This window comes from Desmodus rotundus, chromosome 9, assembly GCF_022682495.2.
Source record: "Desmodus rotundus isolate HL8 chromosome 9, HLdesRot8A.1, whole genome shotgun sequence".
NCBI lineage: Eukaryota > Metazoa > Chordata > Mammalia > Chiroptera > Phyllostomidae > Desmodus > Desmodus rotundus.
Genome location: NC_071395.1, coordinates 78,750,014 through 78,768,640, shown reverse-complemented (window position 1 = coordinate 78,768,640; position 18,627 = coordinate 78,750,014). Strand labels below are relative to the sequence as shown.

Genomic DNA, 18,627 nt, shown 5'->3' with positions numbered 1-18,627 from the left:
CTTGGGAAGTCAGGAAACCTAGGCTCAGGTTAGCACAACACCAGGAACCACTGCATGAAAGCATAGAGGAGTTGGGGCCAACTGCTCTGAACAGGCGCTGTCTGTGAATTGTCGTGATGTCTGGCAAACATGCACCATGTGCGTGAGTATAGTTTGAATGTAGCCCATAATGGAATATTTTTGCTGTAATTCCATTTCTGAGTCACCAGCCTTCGTATTTTGTGGTATCAGATAAACCTGTGTGGGGGTGTGTTTATGTGTTGCATATGAGAGTATACATGCATGAATGTGTGCTTCTGTTTTTATGTTTCCTCTCACCTTGACTGGGTAAATGTGCAGTGTCTGTCTATAAATATATGGAGGAAGGACTCTCGTCAAAAATTTTTTAAATGATTAAAAATAATTCTTATATCGATGAATTTTCATTAATTCACACTAGTGATCACATTAAATTTAAAGATACTCTTAATTGAGCCAGCTCTGCTGGCTGTCTCATCAACCGAGGTAATCAGGGACTGGCATCATAATAAGTATTTGAAACTGAAGAGCCAGATGTTTAAAAGGACCTCTATCTATCTCTAGATTGCCAGGAACATAAACATTCTCTTTTATTTTCCAATACCTTAAAGAGAACCAACATGATGTCAATAAATGGGCCATAGAACACTGGCCTGGGAATCAAGTAGCTTGCCAACAAATGTGACAGACCGTGTATGAATGATTCCAGCATGAAGTCATTTGCATGTTACTTTAGAAAAGAGTTTTTCTGCTCTCGGAGAACCAAGATGGCGGCGTAGGTAGACACACTGCGCCTCCTCGCACAACCAGAACTGACAGAAAATCGAACAGCAAGGGGGACCAACACCAAGAAAATAGAAAATAAACATTCATCCAGACTGGTAGGAGGGGCGGAGACGGGCACCGGGGTGGAGAGGACTCGTGTGGCTGTGGCGGGACTGAGACTGGCGGAGTGTGGGACAAATGGCGCAGGCAGTCTGAGCACTAGCAGACCCTGCGGCCCCACATTTGCACAGATAAACCCAGAGGGCTGGACTCAGAGTGGTGGAGAACGGGGCAGGCAGAGCAGCGGGTAGCACCCCACGGCACCACATTCGCCCACAGATAAACCGGACGAACGGAGGGGAGAGAAGCAGACCGCATAACCCAGGGCTCCAGCTCAGGGAAATAAAGCCTCAAACCTCTGATTGAAAACGCCCGTGGGAGTTGGGGCAGCAGCAGGAGAGACTCCCAGCCTCACGGGAGAGGTTGTTGGAGAGACCCACAGGGGCCTAGAGTGTGCACAGGCCCACTCACTCGGGAACCAGCACCAGAGTGGCCCAGTTTGATTGTGGGTAGCGGAGTGAAAGATTGAAAGCCGGAGGAGAGTGAGGCGGCCGCCATTGCTCCCACTCGGCCCCTCCCCCACGTACAGCGTCACAGCGCTGCGACCAGCATTACCCCGCCCCGGTGAACACCTAAGGCTCCGCCCCTTAAAGTAACAGACACGCCAAGACAAACAACAACAAAAAAATGGCCCAAATGACAGAACACTTCAAAGCTCCAGAAAAAATACAACTAAGCGAGGAAGAGATAGCCAACCTATCGGATGCACAGTTCAAAGCACTGGTTATCAATATGCTCACAGACTTGGTTGAATCTATTCGAAAAACAGATGAAAAAATGAAGCCTATGCTAAGAGAAACAAAGGAAAATGTACAGGGAACCAATAGTGATGAGAAGGAAACTGGGACTCAAATCAATGGTGTGGACCAGAAGGAAGAAACGAACATCCAACCAGAAAAGAATGAAGAAACAAGAACTTGGAAAAATGAGGAGAGGCTTAAGAACCTCCCGGACGCCTTGAAACGTTCCAACATCCGAATTATAGGGGTGCCAAAAGGAGAAGAGGAAGAACAAAAAATTGAAAACTTATTTGAACAAATAATGAAGGAGAACTTCCCTAATCTGGCAAAGGAAATAGACTTCTGGGAAGTCCAGGAAGCTCAGAGAGTCCCAAAGAAGCTGGACCCAAGGAGGAACACGCCAAGGCACATCATAATTACATTACCCAAGATTAAACGCAAGGACCTACATCCAAGATTACTGTATCCAGCAAAGCTATCACTTAGAATGGAAGGGAAGATAAAGTGCTTCTCAGATAAGGTCAAGTTAAAGAAGTTCATCATCACCAAGCCCTTATTATATGAAATGTTAAAGGGAGTTACCTAAGAAAAAGAAGATAAAAAAATAGGAACAGTAAAAATGACAGCAAACTCACAGTTATTAATGGCCATACATAAAACAAAAATGAGAGCAAACTAGGCAAACAACTAGAACATGAGGGCTGTCATTAAGGGAGTGGGAGGGGGAGGGGGGGAAAGGTACAGAGAATAAGTAGCATAGATGATAGGTGGAAAATAGACAGGGGGAGGGTAAAAATAGTGTAGGAAATGTAGAAGCCAAAGAACTTATAAGTATGACCTATGGACATGAACTATAGGGGGGGAATGTGGGAGGGAGGGGGGTGGGCAGGATGGAGTGGAGTGGGGGGGGAAATGGGACAACTGTAATAGCATAATCAATAAATATATTAAAAAAAAAAAAAAAAAAAAAAAAAAGAAAAGAGTTTTTCTTCATTTTTATATTCCTAGTGTAAGATTTTACTAAGTTGTATTCTTTTAGGGATTTGGTAAGTTTTATTTATTTATTTAAAATTTTTATTTATTGATTTGAGAGAGAGAGAGATTGAGAGAGAGGGAGAGAGAAACATCAATTAGTTGTTCCACTTACTTACGCATTCATTGGTTGATTCTTGTGTGTGCCCTGACTGGGGATGGAACCCACAACCTTGGCATGTTGGGACAATGCTCTAACCATCAGGGCTACCCGACCAGGGGGAGCTTGGCAAGGTTTATATTTTTCATGGTTATAGCAAATTTTTTAGTGTTATAAGAAAAAGGTAATACATACATAAAAGAAATATAGAAAGACTGTTTACATATAATGAATTGAAATGGTGATTTCAGATCATTCTTGTTAGCTAAATAAAATAGTTCCCAAACGGATCTTCACAGGCAGTGCCCCGGTTTGAAACAAAATGATTGATTATGTATATTTTCACTCCTTTTTATCTCTTGACAGCATCAAGTTTGTCTTCAGACCTATAGCCAATTTTGTCTTTACTCTTTTATTCTTAGACAGTGAGTGTAGATGACATGTAGTATTGTTCTCTTCTTTAATTACTTACAGCTCATTTAATTCTGTTCTACATTGTATTTTTCATGTAGTCAAACACTTCTTAAAACTTTTTTTCTCTTCTCACTATCGTCTGTCTTATTCTTTTAGAACAATATCCCATTCCCTTCAGTTCATTTGTTAGTATTAATCACTTCAAGGAACATGTGGAAATCATAGTTCTTCTCTATACTCTTTATGCTAGTCTTGTGTGTTTCATTTACATAATTATAAACTCACCATTCAGTATCATAATTTCATTTTAAGCAGTCGTTTGTATTTTAAGGAATCTAAGAGCAAGAATAGTTTTAAAATTCATGTATATGTTTACCCAGTTTACTCAGTGTAATTGTTTACTTTGAAAAATCCCAAACAATCTGCAAAAGGACTCCCAGAACTAATAGATACGTTTAGCAAGGTTGCAGGATAAGAGATCAATACATAAAAACCCATTGTATTTCTATGTCAGCAGTGATCAACTAGAATTTCTTATATTCTAAAAGTATTACGTATAGAACCCCCAAAGTGAAATACTTGAGTATAAATCCAACAAAAAGATGCAAGATCTATCTGCTGAAAACCATAAAACACTGATAAAAAGAAATCAAAGAAAACCCAAGTAAGTGAAGAGAGCTATATGCTGTGTTGATGGATTGGAAGACTAAATACTGCTTTGCTGTCAATTATCTTCAAATTGATGTATAGATTAAATGCAATCCCAATGAAAAACTCAACAGTCTCTTTAAAGTAGATATTGACAAGCATATTCTAACACTTCATGGAAAAGCAAAAGAACTAAGTAGCTAAAACAATTTTGAGAAACACAATTACGGAATTCAGTATCTGACTACAAAAACTTACTATAAACTTAACAGCAATTAAGATAGTATGATGTTGTTGAAAGGATAAATACATAAATAAATTACCAAAGTAGAGCAGACATATATCCACACAAATATGGTAACTGATTTTTGACAAAAGTGCAAAGACAATTCAATGAAGAAAGGATAGTGGTTTCAACAAATAGTACCTGAGCAACTACTATATACATAAAAATAAACTTTGACTCACATGTTATATAAAAACTAATGCAAAGTGGATCATAATTCTAAATGTAAAGCATAATATTATAAACAGTGTAGGATAAAATATTGGAGAAAATCTTTTTTTACCCTAGATTATGCAACATAGAATAGAACACCAAAAGCATTATCCATAAAAGACAGAGTTTATAAATCGAACTTCATCAAATTTTAAAACTTTTGCTCTCTGAAAGATACTTTTAAGAGAAGGAAGAGGAAAGCCACAGACTGGCAGAAAATATTTGCAAGTCACATATCTGGAGCATATAGCGAACTCTCAAAACTCAACGTTAAGAAAGTAACCCAATAAAAATTGAGCAAAAGGTCTGAACAGACACATCACAAAAAACATAGTTGGTCAATAAAAATAAGAAAAGATGGTCAACATCATTACTCCCTAGGGAAATAGAAAGTAAGACCACAATGAGATACCACCACATGCCTATTAGAATGGCTTAAAAATAAAGATAAAGATAAGAAAGGAATACAGGCAGTATCTAGTGCTAGTGAACATGCAGAGTAATTGCAGATATTCCTTGCTGGCAGGAATGCAAATGGTCTGGCCACTGTGGAAACAGTTTGGCAGTTTCTGAATAAAGTTAAACATACCATTAACACATGACCCAGCATTGCCACTGCTAGAAGTAACCCAAGTGAAATTAAAACTCAAGTTCACACAAAAACCTATACCTGAATATTTATGTTAGCTTTATTCATAGTTGCCAAAAATGTGATCTACTTAAGTGTGTGAACTACAAAAAGTGGATTTTACTGAAGTTCATTAAATGTCCATTCAAAAATAAAAGTTATGCTATAGGGGAAACCCACATGTAATACATACTGAAACAAATGAACCTAACTGTATTGTAACATAAGCACACAGAAGGGGGTGGGAAACCATGATCTTATTTTTGAAACAATATTTCGGCTGAATACTTCTAAGGCTAAAGACAAAAGAAACTAGTTAATTTGTTTCTCCCAGGGATATGGTTTGGCAGTTCTGAAACTACTGTATATCTATAGTAGATTTGAATAAACAAGTAACTGTATTGCAGAGAACCAGTTTTCTTACTGCCCTAGAAAGAAGTAAATTCCTTATAGTAAATAAGGAAAGGGGAAAGGCTAGAAATAACCCTATGGTATTGGATTGGAATTGGAAGTATGAGTAGGAACATTTCTCTTTCTTTTCTCCCTCTATTTCTCACACACACACATATACACATATACAGATACACATACATAACAATACCACAAATTCGTTTTATTAAATGTAGAGGGACTAAAGGAAATAATTGTTGAAGCTGAAATCCACTGATAGAAATACGGAATCAGGGAAGGTAACAAAGAACTCTGTGGGTTTGGATAGGAATTAGAGATGTTAATATGAACTAATTAATTATTTCTATCTGCTGCAAGATGCTGGTTGCACTGATACCCCACTTAACACTCAGATTTTGAATTCCTCTCCAGAAGGAACAAGAGCTCCTTGGAAGAATGGCTCATTTTCTTGAGGGGGCAGGGAACATACAAGATAAGCCTTAGAACATCTTGTGACAGAAAGTTAAAAAGTACTTAAAAAAAAGAGATGGTATCTGTCAAGTGGACACTGGAGCCATCATGAAGAGGCTCCCACTGGCCACATCCAGAACAATCTGAGCATCAATCTAGAGAGATTAAGGGATTATAACCCATCAAATAAAATAGGAATCCATAATTTGCATGACAGATGAGGGATAGCTGAAAGAGAGGCCTTTTCCTTGTAACAGAATGCTGACTGATAAGTGTGAAAAGAATGGTAGATTTGGAAAATATGAGCATTTTGTAATCATCATGGCAAAGACTTTTGGGGGCTCAAATCTTCATTGATTGCCAGATCTAGGAGAAGAAATTGATAAGGAGGATGTTTACATTTAAAAGTATCTCTCCACAGATGGCTTCTTAGATACAAGGTAGGAAACAGTAACTCTAACTATGTACATTGGGGGAAAAAACCACGAAATAACACCTTGAAGGGGTGATGAAAATTAGTAACAACAATGACAATAGACAGACTTTTTGTACCTCCAGGTATGATACCCCGAAAAGGATATAATACCACACTTGAAGTATTTTGGCTGGGGATATATTACCAGAATCTACTGTATTTTGCCATTGTATTAATGCACAGCCACGTTTTTGTGTGTGTTATACACGAGATTATTATACTTGTAGACAAAGTGCATCCTTATTTTCCCCTAAAAAATTTGAGCAAAAAAGTATGGCAAAATACAGTAATCTTGAAGACATGTCAGACAAGCACAAATTTAGAAGCATCCTATAAAATTCCACAGTATAATCTTCAAAAGTGCCAGTGTAATGAAAGACAAAAAAAGGCTGAGGAATCGTTCTAGGTTAGAGGAGACTAGTGTGGCATGATAAGTGAGCGTAGTAAGTGGTCCTGAGGGAGAGAAAAAGATGTTTGTTGATACTGAATATTTTTACTTTTTGTTTTTTTAGATGTGATAGGCAAAAGTCATTGTTTTAATTTAATCATTTAATTTTAATTAATAATTACTGATAAGTTTGGATTTTAATAAATTATAGTCACTTTTAAAAAATACACTTAATTTTTTTTTTTTTTTTTAAGAGAAAAGGGAAGGGAAGGAGAGAGAGACAGAGAGACATGGATATGAGAGAGAAACATTGATCAGTTGCTGTCTCTTGCACATGCTCTGACCAGGGACCGAGCCCCCCACCTAGGCATGTGTGCCCTGACCAGGAATCAAACTGACGACCTTTTGCTTTATGGAACAATGCCCAACCAATTGAGCCACATCGATCCGGACAATTATAGTCACTTTTAAATTTAACTTAGTATTTGAAAATAATTTTAGATTTCGCAATAATAGTAAAGGATTTTCCCCTATAACTTTCACACAGTTCCCCTTATAGTAACATGTTTCATAACCGTGGTACACTTTTCAAAAGTAAGAAACTAAGAAATCAACACAGATTCTATCCTATTAACTGCATTTATTCAGATTTTCCTAGTTTTTATCACCATCTCCTTTCTTTCTATAACCTAATCCAGGACACTGCATTGCTTTAAGTATACCCACTTCTATTTATTTTTTTAAAGTATATTTTCTTGACTATGCTCACATATTGATTATGCTTTTCTCTTCTACTTATTTATGCATTCATTAGTTGTTTATTGTATGTGCCCTGGCCAGCAATGGAACCCGCAACCCTGACGTATTGGGATGACCCTCTAACCAAGTGAGGTAGTTGGCCAGGGCAGAATTACATTTCTAATTTAGGCTTCCTTAGATTTTGGCCTTCCCTGCAAATAACTTTTAGAGTTGGGATCTGCCTGCATTTTTGAGTGTGTGTGTGTGTGTGTATTTGTATATATGTATGTGTATGTATGAAATATACGAGGTCTGTCCAGAAAAAGTCTAGGCATTGTTAATATAACAAGAACAGTTTGCGCAACATCAATGTAACCTGGCAGCAAAGGAGAGTAGATTGGAATGCGCATGCATGAATAATGATGACTTCACTGTACTAGTCAGTGGGGGTGGTAGACGCCGTTCACTGAGCATGTGTACTGTGTGGCTGTCACATTCAAAATGACTGAGTAGAGCAACAAATCTGCATCAAATTTTGTGTTAAGCTTGAACATTCCTTCACAGAAACTGTTCAGATGATTCAGAAGGCTTTTGGGGACAATTGCAGTGAGTGCAATGCAAATAAAAGTGTGGCACAAATGCTTCAGAGATGATCAAGAATCTCTTGAAAGCCATCCACCTTATGGAAGGCCTGCAACAAGCAGAACACCTGAGATTGTTGAAATGTAGGGGCTGTAATTGATAAAGATTGGCTATTGATGGTGCAAGAACTAGAAACTGATTTGGGCATTCCAAAAACTGCTCTGTCCAAGATTTTGACTCAGGATCTTGGCATGAAACACGTCATGACAAAATTCATTCCATGGCTTCTGCTACCAGAGCAGAAGGAACATCGTGCTGCAGTTGGGAGAATTGTGCAAGGTCCCAAGGTGCCTACTTTGAAGGGGACCGAGGCATCATTGTTCTATGTATAGTGTTTCTTGTGTCTTGTATCTTCTTCAATGAATGTCTCTATTTTTCATATTGCATAACTGGATACTTTCTGGTCAGACTATATAAATATATATGTCTATATATCTCCCCAGCATTTTTGTGTATGTGTATATCAATATATACACCCCTTTGACTTTTTAAGAAATGTGTTAAATTATTAAATGTTTTCCTATTATCAGAATCTTTTCTGTGATTAAAGTTTTACTGTTTTATCCAAATGAAAGTTTCTTTAATGCCCTGAAATATTTGGGTTTTAAATTTTGTTTAGAATTTTCTTATCTATATTTAAAAATGAAATTGGTACCTCACTTTCTATTTTGTGTTGTTTTGTGAAGTTTTACTTCTTGTGTTATATTGGCTTCATAAAATTTAATACCATAACCCTGGCCAGATGGCTTTGTTGGTGGAGCTTCCACACCAGTGAATCAGGGTTTCAGCTTTAACCCCCAGTTGGGGGCACATGCAGGAGTCAACCAGTGAATGCATGAGTAGATGGAGCAGCAGGTCAATGTTGCCCCCTCTCTCTCTCTCAAATCAATAAGTTTAAAGAAACATAGTTTTTAAATATAATAGCATGGCTTTCTTTTTTCCCCCCTTATGTCCTGGAAGGTTTTTCACTGGTCAAACTATTTTTCATTCAAGACTACTTTAAATGTAATTCATTGGTATTCTTTTCAATCTACCACCATTGTTTGCTTTGCTCACTTTGTGTTCTCTAGATCAGATGTAGTAATTAAATTCTTTCCTAGAAAATTGTTCATTTCATTGGGATTTTAAAATTTATTAGCATAGACTTGTATATACTGGTCTTGTTTTGTCTTTTTGTTTATAGTACTATTTATATTTCTATATTTTTCCTCTTAACTAGATTGCTCAAAAGCTAAACCTGCTTTTTTTTCTTTCCAGAGTACCGTCTACTTTGGATAATTTGATAAATTTGATTATGGTTTTAATTTTTAATGTTCTTTAAAAAAAGTGTTTATGTCCTTTTTGACATGGTAGTCTATAAATGCTTTTATTGTCAGAGAAATGATTGCCCAGATTTAATCTGTTAATTTTTACAATGTTTCTTTTTTTTGTTAGGCACGAGATGTGCGTACCAATGAGGTGGTGGCTATCAAGAAAATGTCTTACAGTGGGAAGCAATCTACCGAGGTAGGTGGTCAAATACATACATTCTTGCTGGTATGTTGAGGAAGACATAATATTTTTAATTTAGGGTAGGTGGAAATTTTTTCCAAGGATTATAACATACATGAAGAAAATTGTATGAATATTAAGTGTATATCTCAGTGAATTTTTCTTCCCATACTGAATGTACCCATTTAACTTATACCTAGAGCCATAAATAGTATTACTGGCATCCCAAAGCTTCCCAGTTTGTGCTCCCTGCCTTTATTTCTTAAAGTGTGGCTTAATATGTTACTCTATCGTAATCATAGAGGGATTATCAATTTCTAAAATAATAAACTAAAATAAGATATTTGACAGTAAATATATGTAATTTTTTAATGGTTTAGAGATTATTTAAGTGTTGTTTTAAACAAACTTTAAACTATAGGCAATATATATCTAGTATGAAAAACAGGCAGTGTGTAATAACCTGAAAAGCCAAAATATAAGATTATTGATACTACCTTGAATATACTTTAGTTTGCTAATATTCTGATTAGTTCTTTTGACATTATATTTAATTGCATAAATTATTTTATAAAATGTGTACTTTCTAAATCTGTATAGGATGTGTCTGTCTTTAATTAAAAAAAATTTTTTTAAATTGTGGCAAAATACACAAAATTTACCATCTAAACCACTTTTAAGTGTATGGTTCAGTGGCATTAAGGACATTTATATTGCTGTACAACCATCACTACTATCATCTCCAGAAATTTGTTCATCTCATCTTGCAGAATTGAAGCTCTACACCAGCAGTCCCCAACCTTTTTAGCATCAGGGACCAGTTTTGTGGAAGACAGTTTTTCCATGGACTGGGGCAGAGGCTGGGCAGATGACTTTAAAGACTGCCAGCAGATGCAGCTTAATTGTCACTTGCCATTCACTGATAGGGTTTTTTCATATGAGACTGCAAATAATTGACTTATTGTGGTCTCTATGCAGTCAAACCCCTTTGCTAATGGTAATCTGTATTTGCAGCCACTCCCCAGCGCATCACCGTATCAGCTCCACCTCAGATCATCAGGCATTAGATTCTCATAAGGAATGTGCAACCTAGATCACTTGCATGGGCAGTTCACAGTAGGGGTCGCACTCCTATGAGAATCTAATGCTGCAGGAGGTAGTATGAGTGATGGGGAGCTAATGGGGAGCCACGGTAAATACAGGTGAAGCTTTGCTGGCTTGCTTGCTGCTCACCTCCTGCTGTGCAGCCAGGTTCCCAACAGGCATGGGACTGTGTCCTGGGGGGTTGGACCCCTACTCTATACCCATTAAATAATAACTCCTTATTCCCCCTTTCCTACAGCCCCTGGAAATCACCGTTCTGCTATCTCATTCTATGAATTTGACTACTTTAGGTTAATTCATATAAATGAAATCATTCAGTATTTGTACTTTTGTGGTGGGCTTATTTCACTTAACATAGTGCCCTCAAAGCTCAGACATGTGTCAGAATTTTATTCCTTAAGGCTAAATAATATTTATGTGTTTTCATATGTGTGTGTATGTCTGTATGTGTATAAAACACCACATTTTGTTTATCTATTCATTCATTTGTCTGTCAGTGGACACTTGGATTCCTTCATCCCTTGGTTATTGTAAATCAGGGGTGTCAAACTCATTTTCACCAGGGACCACATCAGCCTCACGATAGCCTTCAAAGGGACAAAAATAATTTTAGGACTGTATAATGTAACTGCTCCTTAACTATTAAGGAGTTAAAATTACATTCAACCCTTTGAAAGCAACCACAAGGCTAATGTGGCCCCCAGTAGAAAGGAATTTGACACCCCTGTTAAATGATGCTGCTATGAACATGAGTATACAAATATTTCTTTGAGTCCCAGCTTTCAGTGCTTTGGAGGGTATGCCTCGAGGTGGAGTTTCTGCATCAGTCTTTAATTTTTAAAGATTTTTGGTTTTATCTTTTTAAAATCTCTTCATTTTATGTTAAATCTTGTTTTTGTGATCATACTATGGATATGATGACACTATTATGATTGTGTCAATGTTCCATTATTTTGATACCTAAAAAGTCCTAAAAATTCCTTAAACTCCAAAAAAACCCTCCATTTTTTACAAGTGTACTCTAATTTTATTCAGCATTCTATAGTAGAACTTTCACAGGAAGCTTTCACAGGAAGACTTGGGCTATGTTGGACTCTCATTAGTCACATGTAGAACAAAAAGTCTCATGTAGGGCATTATCTTTTTACATCTAATATTAGTGTCCTTCATGAAAGTTTTTTTTACTTTAAAAAATACAGGTTTTTGTTTGTTTTGAGAGCTTGCCTCCCAGAGCATTCAGATTTGAAATTTAAAGCCCATGAAACATTTTCTGAATTTAGCATCTTATTTCTTACACATTTTGTATAAAACACTGTGTACCTATTTTGCTGCATTTTGTTGAAGGCTTGTTAAAAACCATAGGAGATATATGGTATTAAATTCTAGTACAAGATATTTCTTAAAATTTTCTCTTATGCTAGTTTCTCTGACTTTAGAAATATGGCCCACGTCGGTGGTAAAGTTTTAAAAAATTAAAACAACTAAAAACAGATTCCTGCTTCCCATCCCATGCCCATTAAGCTCATACATAGACCAAGGAGATCTGGTTGGGTCCTTTATTATTATTATTTTTTATTTTTTTATTTTACTTTTTATTTATTGACCTGAGCGGGGAGAAACATTGATTTGTTGTTCCACTTATTTATGCACTCATTGGTTGTCTTCTATATGTGCCCTGACTGGAGATCAAACCCACAGCCTTGGCTTACTGGGATGGCTCTCTAACCAATAAACAGATCATCCTGGCCAGAGCTCTGGTTGGGTCCCTTAGAGTTCCCTGCTTGCTTCTTAAGAGTAACTTTTTTTAGGATATGGCCTAAATATATTGTATATTGCCAGTGGTTTGTCTGTAATGTTTGGGAGGTGTCAATGAAGAAAGCTCCTAGTAAAATATGTAGGAAAATGTTTTCGCACTTATTTTTCTGTGTGAACTTTCCTGTGTAATAACTGTTACTAGCATTTTAGAAAGTGCATTTACAAATTTATGTCTCAGAGTAATTACTTCATTTAAGTTAAAAAAAAAAACAAAGCCTTAATATTTGGTAGAAGATATAAGCCAAAAACACAATAGGTAAACTTTATGGTGTATAAATTATGTCAAAAAAGCTGCAGATAAGAAAGGAGAAATTGAATTTTGAAGAAAAATCTCCAAATATGGTATATAGTTTTCACTAACATGTGTTGTGTGGTTGTAAAATTTTAATAAGACTTATTGATAATAAATTTTATCAAACTAAAATTGGTCCTACTTTGAATGAAATAATTTTATAAGTTACATAATTGAGTTGTAAACCATATGAATGTAATTCCTTTTAAATTTATTATTTTGACATTTAATTTAAATGTTATAAATCAAGCAAAGTTTTATGTGATCATTAACCATTAATCTAGTGATTTCTTTTTTCTTATATAAATTTCTAAGGAAAAGCAGCTGTTCATAATTCTTACCTTTATTTTTTTTACTCTCCACAGAAATGGCAGGATATTATTAAGGAAGTCAAGTTTCTACAAAGAATAAAACATCCCAACAGTATAGAATATAAAGGCTGCTATTTACGTGAGCACACAGCATGGGTAGGTGTCTGCTCCCCTTGCTATAATTTTAGTGGGTTTGGACATAGAATTGATTACATTAATAATGTCTCAAAATAGTTATGTGAAGCTTGCAAAAAACACCTTGAAATGTTATTTCATACTGAAAAAGGAAGAGCAGCTTTTCCTAGAACTCATACTCCTAGACAATAAGAAATTTTGCAAGTTTACTGTAGAGATTTAGCTGACCTTTATGTGCATGGTAAAATGTCCTCTGACATTGTTAGTAGTTTACCAAACTACTAAGTGGTTTCCCAAACGTTGTGAAAACAATTCCATTACTCGAGGATGAAAGTTATTACATCTTTTTGACATAAATATATTATATTCTGTTTTACCACAAAGTTCTTGGTGAAGGCTTGGTGCATCCTGGTGAAATTTAAATTGATTGTAATTCCTTAGCTGAGTAAATAATACTAAAGGTAGAGAACTGAGACACTTTTTTACAAGAAATGGAGATTAATTTTACCCTATGACCACTGAGGTGATAGGGTAGTAATCCTACAGTGGTATAGGGATAATAACCGTATCTCTTAGGAGAAAGGCTAAATTTTCTTTAAACAGGAATGACCCTTTATTTTGAATAATTAAGAAGCCCATAGCGAATTATCATTTTAGTGTACTGAAGTTAGATTTAGATTTGTAATATTTGTTGCATTTTTATCCAGTTTTTTTCCTGGTTAAAATTTTGCTGGTTGTTGTGGTGATACTCCTAAACTGGCGGCTGTGGTTAGAGAAAAAGCAGTGACATTGGGCTGGTTACTTCTCGGTCTCTCAAGGTTTTCTATCTGTAAAACAAGGAAATAATAGGGCCTACCCCATAAGGTGGTTGTGAGGATTAAATTAGTTAATATATATAAAATACCTGGCATGTAGGAGGTACTCTGTGTTTGCTCTAAATGAAACTTTAAACTCTAAATAACCTAAGCTGTGTGCATATAGTCCCAGAGGGCAGTTTTTTGCTTCCTAACAATCAGTATTGCTACTCTAGGTTAATAATAACAAAATATGTATATTTTTTCATAACTTTAGTAATTATATATGAAACATAGATCTTGTATAAGCAATTATATATTGGTATTATAAAAGATTAATATATCATTGGCTTAACTTTATACATTTAACAAATTGCTAACTACATAAATAATTGTTTTTTAAGGTAAAAAATAACTAGAGTTTGTTTTACTTCAAACTATCTTCTTGATTTCCTTGGTGAATTTATATGATCTCAAATAAACTCTTTTCAATAATATATTTTAATGCTTTTATAATATTTCTTCCCATATAGCTTGTAATGGAATATTGTTTAGGATCTGCTTCAGATTTACTGGAAGGTAGGTTTCCTTTAGTTATTAAAGGGAAAAAAAGCATTAGCAAAATGAGAATTCAGTAAGAGATTTCTTGGAAGATGTAAAAACCTTCCTAAAGATTGATAACCATAACCTTTTCTACAGTAGATTCTCAGTATGGTGTGCACTATCCTCACTTAATGTAATGTAGTAGCATAACATAAGTGCATTTTTTCTCATTATGCCTTTAACAAGCATTATTCTGCATTCTTTGTCATTCAGCTTGATCTGTTCCTTTGGTTCAGAATGAAAATACGTGAGAATAAAGGGAAAACTTCTCTTTTGTTACTTTTGTTTTTATTATCACCAAATAATTGTTAAACATTATTATCTTGGAGGAATATTGGCTGTAACCTCTACTTAAACAGGAAGGCACAATTAATACTAGGTATAACATTCAGTAGCCTTGTTTTATATCTTGGGAGGCAAATCCCTTGTTACTAAATGTTAGTGTTTAAAAATTGCCCCATATGTATCAGATATGTATATTTATTACTTTAAATGAAATGTTCTATATAGTAATGATTTTCAAATAAATTCTTATTTTAAGTTCACAAAAAGCCATTACAAGAATTGGAAATAGCAGCAATTACACATGGTGCTCTCCAGGGATTAGCCTACTTACATTCTCATACTATGATTCATAGGTAAGTAAGTTGAAAATTATCATATATTAACAGGCAAATGGTTTGTTGCATTTATCAACCCCGGAACTCATTAACCCTGAAATTTTTATTGGTTATACCCAAACAAAAGCATGTCAGAATCTTATGAACTCATCTTTTTTAGATTGTCCATGCCTTAAAAAGAACATACTAATACATTGAATACATTGATCTCTTTGCTTAGTATAATTTTTATCTTTGTCTACACATGCTGCTGGACTTTTTGAAGTATATGTACTTTATAGATTTGGGGTAGAAAAATAACTTTTAGAATTATTTAATTTGCAAACTGCAGAGGACATTAGGAATTATATAATCTTATTTTATAGGTGAGAAACTAGTGCACCAATTTGAGACTAATTTCCCTAAGCTTATAAAGCCAGATAGATTAAACTGGACTAATCCTAGATCTTTTGTCTTCCTAGTAACTGATAATGCCATATTTGTTCCATTGATTCCATAACATGGACATATAAAGGCCACTTAAGACTTTTAATCCTTTTGAATATTAACCCTTGATAATCTATCATAATGGATAGTAACTTTCAGATCAAACCATTTTATAATGCATACTTAGCATTGGTATTGGGTTTGCCTGTTTTAGAAGGAAATTAACATTTTTTTGATTATGTATGTGAACCAGGCAATACATATTAAGCTATATCGTAGAGTCATTTTGAGTTCATGAATTACCATTTTGTTAAGTGAAGATAGTAAGGTCCAAGAGAAATCCACATGGTAGTAAGTATATGGAAAAGATGGAATTAGAACCTAAGGTCTTCTCAACTTCAAAGTACCTCTCCATTGGGGGGAAAAAAAAAATGGAGGGACAATAGATTCAGTATTATATCCATTACGATACTATAGTAAGAATTGACAAGTGCTTGGAAATAAAGTTTTTCTTTTTTGAAAGTTTAAGTGTAAATTATGGTACCTGTTGGGCATACAGTCTTGTATAAATATCCATCATTTTCTCGGTTTGTGTGTATGGTATGTTTGCCGATTTAGAAAAGCTTGAAAGTAAATTTGGGATCATTGATATTACATTATCCTTATATATCAGTTTTCATTCCATATTATGTAAGGTGAATTATGCCAAGCTTTAGAAATGATATGGACAATCCTTTCTTAGAAATCAGGGGCATATTTGCAACAACATGGATGGGCCAGACGGTATTATGCTCAGTGAAATAAGTCAGGCAGAGAAAGATAAATACTGTATGGTTTCACTTACATGTAGAATCTAAAACAAAACAAAACAAAACAGACACAACCACCAAAGAGATGCTTACCTGAAAGGAGGGGGTGGGAGGGTGGGTGAAAAGAGGAAGAGGAATATAATCAATAATACTGTGATAAGTTTGCACAATGACAGATGATTACTAGAATTAGTTGAGTGATCACACTGTAAGTTATAAAAATGTCAAGTCACTATATTATACACTTGAAACTAATAAACCAATACAAGATTGCATAACAACTATACTTAAATTTCAAATTTTTAAAAATTAAATAATGAGGATTTGGCCATGAGGTTTTTAATTTTTTTTCCATTAAGTGAGGTACTCAGAAATTTTTCATTTATGCAGAAGTGGTCAGCTGCTTAAATTCTATTTTTAAAGCCATTATTTGTGCCAGTAAATAAGAACTCAAATATAAACTAAATGCTCCAATTGCCTGATAGTCTATCTTTTGTTTTTACTGCTATTTTGTCTTCTTTTAGAAAACTATTCCTATATATGTATGTGTATTTTTTTTCTTTTCTAATTTGGATCTTAATTCTTACTGTCCCAATTGAGAGATTATACTAGAACTTCATTATTTTGATATCTCCCTGCCTACTTTACAAAATTTTATTTGATTTCTATCATTTTCAACACAATCTAATGAAAGAAAAAGAAATAATTTTCTGTGTTCCTTAAACCCAGAGATATCAAAGCAGGAAATATTCTTCTGACAGAACCAGGCCAGGTGAAACTTGCTGACTTTGGATCTGCTTCCATGGCATCTCCTGCCAATTCTTTTGTGGGAACGCCATATTGGTAAGTATAATCCTATCTGGTAGTGATCCTCATAATAGAAATAGGTAATGTGTGCTTGTACTTTTTTCACATGTCTTTTTCCTGGAAATACAGTGCTATTTTAGACATGTTTAACTTTAAGCATTATAGTCAATTTCAAGTATAGATTTGGGGTGCTGCCCTTGCATCCCCTATTTTTTCATTCCTTCCTTCTGCACCTTCATATTTTCTTTCTTACTATTATCTGCATTATATACTGGCTGTGGGATTGAAAAAATTCAATAAAAATTGAAGTAGGAAGTAGATAGAAATGCTAAGTGGAAATTGGTGTTTTCTTTAGGTGTATTCTACATATCAATGATCTTACAGCTAATTTGGAGTTTTGAGGATTTTTATATGTTGTTATGGAGAACTTCAAACACACATAAAAGGCAACATGAGTATAATAAAGCCTCACATACCAGTCATTCCTCCTAACACCATTTTCCCATGGCCATTCCCACCCTATGCACTCACTCCTCTCTGCTTCTTCTCCATCCCTCAGTTATTTTGGAGCAAATTCTAGACATCATGTAATTTTAACCATAAATAATTCAGTATTAATGTCAGCAAATTTGAAGGGAATAATTTTCCAGATCTTCAACTTCTATCCATATGTGTCCTCTTTCTCTGTGTATGCTGAGAGTGTTCTTAGATCCACTACATCTTTCTTCCCCACGGACCTTTCAAATCTCCTCCTGCTTTATAAAAGAAAGGCTTTTTACCCATCCAGAATATTACAGTGATGCATTGCCCTGGGATATAAAAGCCGCAAAGCAACACCAGAGGGACAATTTCAGAATATATAGTGTCTATGAGAAGTATTGAAGAGTCAGGACACACACTCTTGGTAAGGCTTTGTGCCTTTCCCGTCATCTCCCTTGCAGTTCCTTTGATTCCTTGCTTTTTCTTTATCCCCAATTATCTTCCCTCCCTTCTTTTTTTCTAAAGTAGAATTCATAACTGAGATAGTTGTCATGGAGACATGTTAACATGTTATATATATTGGGAAATGAAGTCAGATTTTTTCTGACAGAAATTATTCTGATTTGACTGATTGATATGACCATGAAGACTGGCTTTGCCAATTAAGTTACATAGTGGTTTTTGATAAATTGAGCTAACTCTGCAGCTCCAAGTTTTAAATGTCTTTAGAGCACATATACAATATAATGTGTGTGCTGTGTATTGTATCTTTTGCAACTATTAAACTTATAAAATTTAGATATAAACTCAAAAATGTTCAAGGGGAGAAACATAGGTTTTATAAATTCGCTGGAGGTAAATTAATTAAAAAT

General features: G+C 35.1%; 1 protein-coding gene across 5 annotated transcripts in view; it reads left to right on the top strand.

The window, feature by feature from the left end:
- Positions 1 to 18,627, top strand: part of TAOK1 (TAO kinase 1) — a 137,760-nt gene that overhangs the window by 62,804 nt on the left and 56,329 nt on the right. For all 5 annotated transcript variants that reach the window (XM_045199370.2, XM_024565241.3, XM_053912089.1 and 2 more), the window contains 5 exons: positions 9,503 to 9,574; positions 13,136 to 13,237; positions 14,544 to 14,589; positions 15,155 to 15,251; positions 17,198 to 17,311. In XM_045199370.2, the coding sequence (XP_045055305.1) occupies positions 9,503 to 9,574; positions 13,136 to 13,237; positions 14,544 to 14,589; positions 15,155 to 15,251; positions 17,198 to 17,311 (431 nt within the window). The remainder of the gene's footprint in view (positions 1 to 9,502; positions 9,575 to 13,135; positions 13,238 to 14,543; positions 14,590 to 15,154; positions 15,252 to 17,197; positions 17,312 to 18,627) is intronic.